General features: G+C 38.1%; 1 protein-coding gene across 2 annotated transcripts in view; it reads right to left on the bottom strand.

Annotated features, from left to right (window-relative positions):
* Window positions 552-12,309, bottom strand: part of SOCS5 (suppressor of cytokine signaling 5) — a 32,414-nt gene continuing 20,656 nt past the window's right edge. For both annotated transcript variants that reach the window (XM_021391009.1, XM_021391010.1), the window contains 2 exons: window positions 11,113-11,202; window positions 552-8,602 (listed from right to left, as the gene is read on the bottom strand). In XM_021391009.1, coding sequence (XP_021246684.1) covers window positions 6,980-8,590 — 1,611 coding nt within the window. In that variant the 5' untranslated portion in view covers window positions 8,591-8,602; window positions 11,113-11,202 and the 3' untranslated portion in view covers window positions 552-6,979. The remainder of the gene's footprint in view (window positions 8,603-11,112; window positions 11,203-12,309) is intronic.

Raw genomic sequence — 12,309 nt, 5'->3', positions numbered from 1 at the left:
ACTGAGAAAACCCCACTACTTTTCACAGAATGTCACGCTGCCTTTGCTGTGCCCAGTTACTACTCTACACAAGGAGCATTTTGCTCAGTTCTCAGCATCAGGCTGAGAGAAGCAGCTCTCCCAGTTGGCAGAAAACAGCTCAGACTGGTCCTCTGTCTGTGCCACTAGGGCTGTATGCACACGCATGTCCCCAAAGCATGTATACATAAGCCCATAGCTGTTGGGGGGGGGGGGGAGGGGAGGGAGTGGGACGGTCTTGAAATCTGAGTGAAAATTCACAAAATTAAGCCCTTGCTGAGATCTCTGAATGCGATAGAACTTCTAAAGAGGATAATTATTGTTCTTGATCTCTTTGCTCAATTATTTGAGATGCAACAGAAGCAGACTGAATATCAACATGAGTTGCTGATTATTTTGATCTGCCAGCTACTTATCCCTTTGACATGTACAGCAACATAGGCAGAAGTATCTATTTTAAATTATGCTGCAAATAAACTCATTCAACCCACAACTTTTTGCTCCCAAACAAATATAGAAGGAAAACAAGATTGTAGTTTATACCCCATTTATTAAGACAGAGCCATCTATTACTTAATACACCAATCGGGTAGCTATAGATCACATTATTTTCTCACTATTAAGATGCAAGACAGTTTGGCAACCGGTTAACAAAGACAAGTTCGGCAGCATGGAGACACGCAGAAGCTGCAGAAGGTCAAGAACCACCTAAGCCCATGCGACCCAGAGCAGCACACGGCGCTGGCACCAGGCGAGTGCCACCGCTGGCACACAACGGCCGAGTGCCGCTGGCACGCTCGGGAGCCAACTCCTCGAGTGCCCCGCAGGCCTGCCAGGGCCCCTTCAGCTGGAATGTCGGGAACGGGTCCAGGGACTGTCTGGGTGCCGCTCTTCTGGATGCCTACCAATGACTGAAGCACCAAAGCCATGGTTCTTCTGTGCAGGGATCGCATGGTTTTGTAAGAATGAAGGCTTCTGGTAAAGTTTATAGTGCAATCTGAATTCATTTGTGCCCACAGTGTCATTATTCATTCTCCCAAAACAGTTTAAATATAATCACATAAGAATTCGCTATCTCCATAACGATATTACAAAGTAGTGCTTATACAGTTAGTGACTCCACATCCTCATTTATAATAAATTTCTCTCACCATGCTTTTGCAAAGCTACAGTACGAAAGGAAGAAGTGACAAAGCAGTCAAGAATTTTCCCATCTTTCAAAAGCTATTAAAATTCTCAGGACTCTAAAAAAGTTCAAAGACCATATCAAACAGGAAGCACACACAGTGCTCAACTGAACGGCTTCTCAAAAGTTTTAAGAACAAAACCTAATTCTGCTTCCTCTGCCAATGTGCCACCAACACTGTAATTCCTACTGAGAAATCAGAGCTTGCTTTACTCCAGACAAGCAAGTTCAGATATGTTTCTGCTTGTCCGTGTAGCTGTGCGCTTAACAAGTAAATCTGTCCCATGACCTACATCACACATACATAATTATGTATTTTTTCCTTTCTACCAAAGACGAGGGAAAAAAAAGGTCAAGCACCAGGAGTTTCAGCTCTTAAATGCATTGTGTTGGCCCCAAGAAACATATCTGATAACGGCTGGAGTTTTACTTTACAAAGTGAATTTTTCTTCAGCTTGAAGGGTGTACATACACAATAGTTACCTAGGTAATGATGAATGTACAGAGACTTCATTGCATTGATGCCCCACTGATATACAACTTTTGTAAATGGAATATTATATAAAAATAAGAAAAATGGCAATGCTTCATTGAAATACCAGATTTAGATCAGTATGGCAACATGCAAGCAAATTAAGAGAAAGAACACGTTTATTTCCATCCTCTAAATGTAACATCAAGGGACAACTTCTTTTTAAGTCTTAAGACATAGCAAAAGGGGTAACTATTCTTAAAAAAGAATCCTCAACAGATCATTACCTCATTGCATAACATTTGCTTTAAGCATCTTAATGTGAAGATGTCAAACCATTTTCTTCTCAAAGTTCTCACTAGTGCCATCTTTTAACGAAAAATTAAAAAACTGCTTAAAATACAGACACCTGAAGCCAAGTGCATTTGGTAGGTGCAACCAATGGTCAAGCTAAATAATTCTTTGTACGTCACTGTGAAAAGGGAGAGCAGCTGTTAGAGCATGCTTTGTAAGAGTTAATACTTCAAAAGCCAATCAATTTCATTTCTATCCTTCCTATTGTTTTTTAGAAAAGCAATTATGAACAAAAAAATCTCCTTTGGTCACAGTCTGTGCACAACTGGCTTATGTAAGTGTGGCAACAGCAGCAGAACATAGACCAAGCCACTGGCCATAATATGCAATTACAGGTGAAGATTAAAAAAAACCAGCCTATTTGTAACATATGCAATGCAGACAGGAACTTAAACAGATTTTTAAAAATTCCAATATATTAATGCTCACCATACTGATGTACTTAGGTAGCTTCAATAAAGACCATCAACGCACGTGTGCTTGGAGGCATCTTACTGACACACACATACATATGTATCTATGGGCTATGCAGATCTGTGAAGACCAAGATTTGGCACATATATAATTTCACAAAAATACTTTAGGAAAATGAGAGTTGTAAGTACTTTCATTATCTTAAGTATGAATTATTTTTAAAACGAGACAGATGGTTATTTTAGAAAGAATAATAGAAAAATCAGCTAGTATGTTTCTATTAAACACTGTATTTCAAGTTATCTTTGAGAAAAAGATGCATGCTCCCTGCAGATTCATCTCTGTATGGTACTCAGCACCTCTCGACTTTACAGTTTCAGTCTTGCATGCAATTTCACAGCAAATATAGGCTCTAAGGCATTCTGCAAATATTTTGAAGCCTGGCTTGCACATGGAGACTAAAGCAAACAGGTTTTATACTAATGAAATGCAGAATCTTTGCTTGCTTCCAAATGATGAAGAATCTTAAATATAGACTTGCAATATGAGTGACTGTCAGGATGAAGTCTAAGATAGGAGATATACTACATACACACACAGATCTTTCAAAGACCGTATGCTTCTAAGTTGAAGACTATCCCTTTGTAAGCAAGAAGTTTTCAGATACACAAATAATTAAATACATAAATGCCAAAAGACGGCTTTGCAATTTATTTTCTTAAGAAAAGTAACATTCTGACAAGAAAATTATTTGGACCTCAACTGTCTACATCCTCAAGAGTATTTTCAGAAGGTTTATTCCTGCAAAACTGATCCAAAAACAACAACGAAAGACCCTCAGTTATTGTCAATAGACTACATTTCTCCAATTCCAAGGGGATATGAAAAGATTTCTAAAAAGATTTCAATTTAATGCCCAACTTTTCTTTTAATTATTGTAATGGTCTTCTACAATGATCCAGTTATAAAACCCTCCATACAGTCATTTCAATAGCGACACTGTTCTACTTGCCCAATAATCTTCTGATGTTGGGTTAACATTGTATGGAAATCAGGATTATCACAATTTCCACCTTTTGGTAAAGTAGAACTGCTGTTGACTTCCTCATGTATTAGGATGCACGTATTTATATGTAACAAAACCACCAAGTTGTGCTAAGTTTTCAAAGATCTGAATTCCCACGTAGCACCTGATCTTTTTAAGCACGGCAAAGTATCTTTGCAAGATTTTTGCAAAATAATTCCACTGAGTAAACCCTACCTATAGCCCTTTCTGCAGAGATAAAAATCACCTCCAAAGAACATTTCACACGATAATTAACTACTTATCTGTCACGTAAGCAGATTAGATTGGAATCATGCAAGCATACCTTATTACATTGAATCCTACTGTACGAAAATCAGTTGCCTGTGCAAGTATTTTGACCAGGACATTTACAACATTTTCTACATAAAATCAGAATGCCGAATATTAAACTAGAGTACTCAAAGGAGTCAAGTACTCACATTCTCAACATACCAATGTTTCAGTGACTTTAGAGCTAAAATCAGCAATTAGAAAAATATTGTGCAACTTGAGTAGCCAACACTCAAGTCTATTATACTTTCAAATTACATTTACATAATTTTAACATCGGCACACTAGCAAGTTATTCCGTATATTTCAGTGAAGCAAAGCTTTAAAGTACTTGTAGAGAAATATATATCATCATTATTGTGTGCATCTCTCTCTCTCAAGGGAGCAATAAAGCCTCTCTGTGAAGACCATTTACACAAATACAAAAGCAAATTTTCTGAGGTTCGGGTTTGGGTTGTTTAATTTTTTCTCCAAATATTCACTACGCAAAAATCTTAAATGAATGTGTATTCCTGACCACACTGATAATGTTATAGCTAGGATCTCATCAGCCAGTTTATGACTAGCAATGCTGCAGCAGCTGTAAACAAAAAACAGATCCCTACGTTGGGACGAAACTTGGTTGCAGGTTAAACTGTATGATACTACTAACAAAAGCAAGATTTAAAGTAAACTAATCTGGAATTCAGATCTGATCAAAGGAACAGCGAGAACGACACAACGAAGGGACACTTGGGTGCAATTTCATGCTGGTGAATTTTTTCCTCTTTCTATGCTTAGAGCAGGTTTAAAACCAGGAGTTGCATATCCAAGGACACACACAGTTTAAAACTTAAGTGACCATTAGCACATTTGTACACATACTTACATAAACTTAGTATTTACATACAAAGTTTCACTGTAACAGTTGATGTCCTAACACATATGAAAGAAGATAACCTACTACAAAGAACGTGTAACTGAATCACAGATTTTCCACGAGCATATAAACACATTTTAAAGTGCTTTCTGGGTGCTTCAAATCAACCCCTTTCAGTATAAGCTTCTATATAGTGCTGTTCCAGTCACTACAAAGTTATTTAAATCATTCTTCTTCAGGTACATTGTGTATTCAAGAAAAAACGATGACACTCTTGACGTAAAAGTTTCAAGCTCCACCAACACAAATGTATACATTGCTAAAGTTCAGATGAAGTTGTCAAATACTTTGGTTTATAATAGCTTAGGATAAATATTCGATAGAACAGAAATTGCACCTCTCCACTCTCAGTTTTTCACTAAAAAATACCCCAACATAAATTGACAGTATTCTTTGGTAAAAACAGGACATTTGGCCAGTTTGTGTGTACATCTATTTATTAAAATAGTCTAAAAGTGAACAAATGCCGCTGCCGTACTGTCAATTTACAGGAATAGTCATTCCTTACTCATTGGGGAATATCAAAATATTAAGCTTAGCAGTTAGCAATGTAACAGGCTAAAACGCATTCAGCAACTATTACAGGGGATCAATAACGCTTTTAGAATATTTTTTGCTTAACAGTTATACTTTACAAAGATCTTTAAAATGCTGGATGCTTGCAGACAAGTTCATTATTTTGCAGTGACTACAGAAACATTCAGTGGTGTACACTATCAGGTTTCCGATACACAACATAACAAAACCCAGGAATACGGTGTGCTGACCAATATTCAGCTGCACAGTATTTGTGCATTACCTACACTAAGAAAAGCCTACTAAAGATTCAGTTAACTGCTACAAGTTACGTGAATATATAAAAACAGAGCAGATATACAAGTATAACACTGAACATACTGTACTTTATTAGCACAAAAAGCCAGAACAAGGCACAGCAAGCAGAAAAATACATCAATAGAAGGGTTAGTGTAGCATACAAGAATAATGTTTATTGTACTTGCAGCCAAAATGTTCCCTACCTCGCACAGGTCACTGCCATAGAGAAGTAAGTAATAACATACTGTAGCAGCTGGTAAAGAAACTAGGGAGCACTCATAATTGGTACAAAACATTAAACAGGGGACAGGGCATTCCAACAAAATTTTAGTGCAAAAATGTCTAAGACAGAACTATTTGAAGTTCCGTCTCCAATTAAATAAGCAAACAGAACTTAGAATTTTGTTTCCAAGTGATCTGTTGAAACTATTATCAGTGCATATTACTTTAAAACATTTTAAAAAGCGCAAATTGAAAGATATTTACAAATAAAGTGTAACAGTACCTTTGAAATCTGACATCTATTTCAGATACGTCAGATTTTGTATTCTGATTATAATTCAACCACTTGTAATTTTCTCCATAAAAATATCAGACAACTTTAAATAAAAAAACAAACATTTTCTCTTCACTATTACCTTCCATTGTAAATTACAAGTAGTTAGGCTTTAGAAAAATACAAAAACTTTCATTTCATGGCTATAAACCAATTCTGCGTCCTGCCACTGCATCAATAACTCACACTGGAAGGTATTCAGCTGTCCAAGACAGCATTACTTTTGCTAACAATGCCACTTAAATCTCCAAGTGTTTAAAATAGAATTACAGTACTGAGCAGGCATATTCAAGTCTTAATGATTAGGAAACCCTATACACTGAGAAAAGCATGATTCATCTGCTAGCATCCAAAAAACGCCATTAACTCTTAATGGACTGCAGGTCATCCCTGCTTCTTGTGAACTGCTCTTGATAAAAAGAGAATACTCTTATTCACTACTGTTCGGAAACTTAACCGTGAGCTAAATTAGTACTTTGAATAGTGGAAAGTTTAAAGACAACATTTAAAAAAATACTTTAAATATGAGCAAAAATGCTCCTCCAATAAAGTCTTTCTTCATTAGCATTACACGAATGCCCCATGGAAAATGCCTCATAGTTTCTTCATCCAATTACTACAGCTATAAAAACGAAATATTTAGGAATTAGCAAAAATATTTTCACTAGGCCTTAATGAAAAACGTGCAGAATTGTGTCTGCTTATTGTTTCCAAGAGGCATCACAACTTCGTCTGATTAACAGCAGGCAGCATCTGACAGGATACTAACACTCAGCTTCAATAGGATATTGCAAAAAGCTAGACGTTGTTGGTGCGTTTGCCGCAGTTAAACTGTAACACACAAAAAAAGCATATTCTGTAAGCTTACTGGGGACTCTGATTTCCATTTACTTTGTTTTTATAGGTTCCCGCTCCAGCCATCGCACCCTGACTTTTTGTTTATAGTGATACTCCTTTAAAAAGTCTTGCAACATTGAAGGTAACGGAAGGTCATCAATTCCATCGTACGTAGTGCACCTGCAGATTACTGCCCGGCAGATGTACTGCAGACTAAAGGGGAAAGTCCTGTTTAGAGATACAGTTAGCAACGGTTCAAAGAACATGCAAGAGCTAGGGTCTTTGTAGTGTTCCAGAAGCCCTGTAACAGTGGAGGAGTGAAACACACAGGGATCGTGGGCATCAAAACTAAAGTTGTGATTCCACTGCTCAATGCGTGCGTGCAGCGATCGGTTATAACGACGGAAGCTCACAGAGAAGAGGTAGTCCTCTTGCGCAGAATCCCTGAGCAAAAAAGTGCCTTCGGGTTTACCTTCCAGAAGTGCTTCTGCTTCGTAACGGTCCATTACACCCCAGTAACACGGGTTACCTGTGATCTGAAGTAAGTCTGGCACAAGGCAATGGATGTAATCTATCTGAGTGTGCACCTTCCAAGCCCCCTGCTTGCTGATATGGCCGTGGCTCTCTCCAGACATCTGGCGCTGCTTCTGCTTGCGCGACTGCAGACAAAGTGTTGTTGTGTCCTCTTCAGAGTCACAGTTTCCTGCAGGAGTTACGTTTTTGTCCCCGGTCAGCTCAGTCATACCAGGGGCTAACTTTGGTCCCAGTTTATATAACGGATTAACCTGTGCTGTAGCTTCAAAAGTATGTATTTGGGCATTGGGAGGGGGATCAACCCCTTCTTCAATACTGAGTCTACGTCTCTCTCTCAGCCTGTCTTCTTCATCTTCCGTGGAAACCAAGGAAGGATCAAATGTATCAAAAAAAGTTGAGTGCGGACTCACGGGAGCTGTGTGCTGTTTAATCAGATGCCACTTCTGAGCCAGATCTGAGCCTGCAGGAAAAGGGCATTTCTCAAGCATTAGTTCAGAGAGATGGATCTTTCTTTTGTTAGAAAACAGAGGTTTGGACTGCTTGTTGTAAGTTCGCATGGGAAAACACAGTCCAACAGTATCCTGCAGACGCTGTCGCAGAGAACGGCTGCCCACCGTCCTGCTCGACACTGCATCCATATCATGTACAGAACTCACTCCATACCTTCTCTCTCTCCTCTGCAAACCACTTCGCGTTCTACCAAATCTTTTTTCGGTATCCAAAGAGCTCTGGGTTTTGGTAGAGCAGGAATGTTTCTTCTTCCCACCCCAAGGAGCATGACGAGAATAAGAGTCCCGTCGAGCAAGCCTAGCTCCCGTGGTGACACATGAGTCGTTCTCTTTCTCAATACTTATCTCAACGATCTGAGGAATTTCTGTGACACAGTTTTGGTTCCGCCTGACAGAATTCTTTGAAGGACTCAAACCTAATTGCAAAGCAATATTTTCTCTCAGAGGGCTGCTGGGTTGCTGTTGAGCCAAACCAGTTATCTGGACAGTTTTGTCTTTAGTAGATGAGCAACTACTGGAGTCAACGACTACATTTTCATTTTGGCTTCCACCTTCATGACTGAAGAGATTCTGGCACCTGTACTTGAAATTGTTCCACATCTTTCCCACTTTATCCATGGATTATGTTATCTAAGTTCAAGAGAAGAAGAAATATTAAAATAAAAACAGTTTAAAAAACTAGAATAAACTCTCAGTAACCAATTAAATTACAAAGATGACTTTGTTAACTGAACACAATATAGTTGAAAAAGTGCCCTCTGCTTTTATGGTTGTATAGCAACAACATGCAGCACATCATTTTGTGACACAGAAGAATCATCAAGAAAAAATGTGTTTGGGAAATTACAAACACTTGTTGCAGGCCCATCTATATTTCTGTTGGGTTATTAAAAATGTAGGCAAGACTGCAGATTTGTACATGATAGAGAAGAAACACGCAGTCTTAAATTCTTCACTTTAAGTGTCACATGTAATGCATGACTCCCAGATAAGCTTTCAGTAAGCAGCAGTAAAACAAATTCTGACAAAGAACAATTGAGGTAACTCCCAACAATGAAAACAACTGGCAAAAGCCAACAAGTGTACTACAAGTGTCTAGATATACCATCCAGAATTGAAAGTTCCGGCTGCAGGTAAGGAAAATTTCAAGCTACAGTTAACAAGATTAAAAAATAGCACAAAAACAGAAACGTGGGGCAGGGAGGGAAAGAAGTGTTCAGCATTCTTAGGTAAGGCAATCATGAAAAAAAAAAGGAACAAAGGCAGTAAGATATCAGCAGAACTTTAGAATTCTAAAGTCTCCGATACATTAGTAACGCCACAGATAGAAAACATCTAAAAATTGTCTGGCTTTATTACTTAAGGCATGAAAGCATGAAAGAGCCCAGGGAGCTTTTCTATCTTTAGCAATGGCACTTAAAAAGAAAGCAGCTCTGCAGCAAAAGCACAGTGACAGTGAATCGTGAAGTAAAAAGAAAAACATTAGCAGTGTGTATTCCACAACTGCTTCTTCAGAAACCAAGTTTGATAATTGGAACAAGACTGCCAAAAATCACAAGACTGCCCCAGGACACAGAGAAATAGGCTAATTCTGTACCAAAAAGTCAGGCAATGCCGTGCTAAATTAGATCTAATTAAGCTCTGAGAGGAGTGCTAAACTTAAAGGACTAAAACATGTCACCTTATTTAACTCTTAGTGGAAGCTGCTCTGTTCTACAGATGTATTATTCTGAAGCAACAGTCCTCTGCTGCTGCAGTTCTTCTCTGTTCAGTTAGAAAGAAATCTAAAGCAGTGATTAGATCCACTGGGTCGCATGAAATAAGGTGGGTGATAGACAAGAAAGCAACAGCCTTGCAATCCAGTCTAGAAGTTCCTAAAGCACAGTTGAAAACCTATTACTATAGCAGAATTTGCTGAGATTGAGGAGGAGATGGAGGTACAGTTAACAAGAAATTCATGATTAGACAATTAATTTGAAATTTCTCCTAACTAATATGTGAATGGAAAGCAAAAGGAACAAAAACTTCTCCCCCCACCTCTTGCTCAAGTACTTCAGCAAAAGCAGTAAGTTAAGCATCTACATCCAATTACATAAAGTAAAACTTTAAGAACCTAGTGTGGACTCGGGGAGGAGGATAGAAGGGGAAAAAAATAACCAGATCTTAACCATACCTGGGGATGTTGGCACAAGTTACCTAAAAGACAGTGCTAATGATAATCTCAATTACATCTAAGCAGTTATTAAGAAGGAAGACACTTTAAAAATAAAACACTTTCAGATGGAGAAAATTTGCAAAGATAGGAAGCCTTGTATGTAGAAAGCACTACAGAGCTCTCTGCATGTGTTAAAAGTGAATGTGTGTGAGCACATAAGCAAGAAAACTCTTCCTGATTGAAGAAAAAAATTTCTACATTAATATTTCTGGGAGTTGTTTGGAGCAAGTTGGTAGACTGAGGGAGTCTTAAGTACAACAGAAATAATTACAGATCATTTAGATTTGTAGGAACCATTCAACCAGGTGTTGTGCCACCACAGCAATAACAGCTGCTTGTAGAGTGTCACAGATTATCCACAATTATGAGGAAGCATATGCTTGATGTGCCAGCTTGTTAACACAGTATATACAAGGTTAAGTTCTACCCACTGTTCTTTCATGTTCTCCATTTCTTCCTCTTCCAAGTCACCAAGATAAATAAATTTATCACCGTGACATCTACTACCCAATTGTTGTTATTCATCCGAAGCCAAGAAACAAATTTTAAGATTTTGGGATGTGAAGAGACAACATATTACCTCCATTCACTTCAGAAATCAGGCTAGAAACTGAAGTTTTTGTGACAGGTAATCAGAATTGCTTTTCTGACCAGGCATGCACTGTTCAGTAATGTATTTTATTTGAAAGTTGCTTGCTATTCCTCTTCCTTTGTACTATTACTCCAAAATATGTTTAGGCTGTTAAGTGGGTTGGAAATCCTCTAGGCTTGCCCAAAAGCCTCCAAAACCCAACTAAAAACAAACAAAAACAAACCACTCACAAAATTACCACCATATCAGCTTGACAAAATACTTTCTGAAAGTTAAGTTTTAAAGTTTAACTACTTTTTGTCATAGTTAAGAGCACACAGATATCTTTCTTACCCAGAAAAACATGAGCCACTGTATCTTGACTTGCGAATATACCTCAGCATGAACTTGCTAGATTCCTTCTCTGAGTTGTGGACATGATTACTAGAAAGAGAAAAAACAGTATTTTTTTCTTAGTTGTTAAGAGTAACTTTTCACTTTGATACTTACCATCTGCTAACAGTATCAAAGGGATATTTCACTAATTATACTTTACATGTGGGCACAGAACTACCTGCATATTTTATATATACTCTTATGCTTTTAATATAAGTGAAAGGCTTCTTAAAACTTTTTCATCCATTAAACACATTTGTCAAACAGAATCCAGAGGAAGACCCTCAAATGAAGCTTTTAAGAAATAAGAGCAAGGCCACAGCATCTGGATCATTCAAGTGCCAGACACAGTGGGCATACTCAGGCTTGTAAAAATGGCTTCCCCACATTTTGGTTTCAAGTCCAAAGCGGTGGTTCCCAAGTCGTGACTGGCAGCGCTGTCAGATCACCTCATACTGCCTCCCCTCCTTGTTTTCAGCTGCTACATCACATCAAAAGGCAGCTAAAAATACACACTTTTCTAATATTACTTTTCCAGGTAAGCAACTGCTGTACTTGCCACAAGGATGTTATATGACTGTGAACAAGAGGAATACGAACCACGATACTAAAAACGGGAAAGTAAGTGGAATGCAGGACAAGTTCTTCAGTAAAAGAGTAGGTCAGCATTTCCCTAGAATAATGACCTACTGTTTTTCAGAAATCCAAGAGGCATTATGAGATCTTAGCATAGTATGCTCATGCCACCGTCAAGCCTAGCAGGAACAGGAGACAATCTGCTTCTTCACATTACAACCAAGCCTAGGACAGTGACTCCAGTTAACAGGAAACACTGAGAAGCTATGCTAATAGCTAATACAAGCAGATCAGAAAAAAAGTACTTGGATATGATGCATATTTACTTGAATAAGAAGCGTAGGCTTGAGCAATCACTACATGGATATCAGAAGTTATTATTCCCACAGAGAAACTTCAGAGTAATGACAGACAAGTACTAAACATTCTTAGTTTTGATTCACATGTGGAAGCACTAAAAATGATGAAATGCTTTCAAAACTAGGCCATGTAATGACTACTGAAACATTCCGTAAAAAAAAAAAACAAACTTGCCAGAGAACAAGAGTTACAAGCACAAAACTAAGATTAAGTCAAAGG

The sequence above is a fragment of the Numida meleagris genome, chromosome 3, assembly GCF_002078875.1.
Source record: "Numida meleagris isolate 19003 breed g44 Domestic line chromosome 3, NumMel1.0, whole genome shotgun sequence".
Classification (NCBI taxonomy): domain Eukaryota; kingdom Metazoa; phylum Chordata; class Aves; order Galliformes; family Numididae; genus Numida; species Numida meleagris.
Note: the sequence above shows the minus strand (reverse complement) of the source record. Positions and strands in the feature narration are given on the sequence as shown.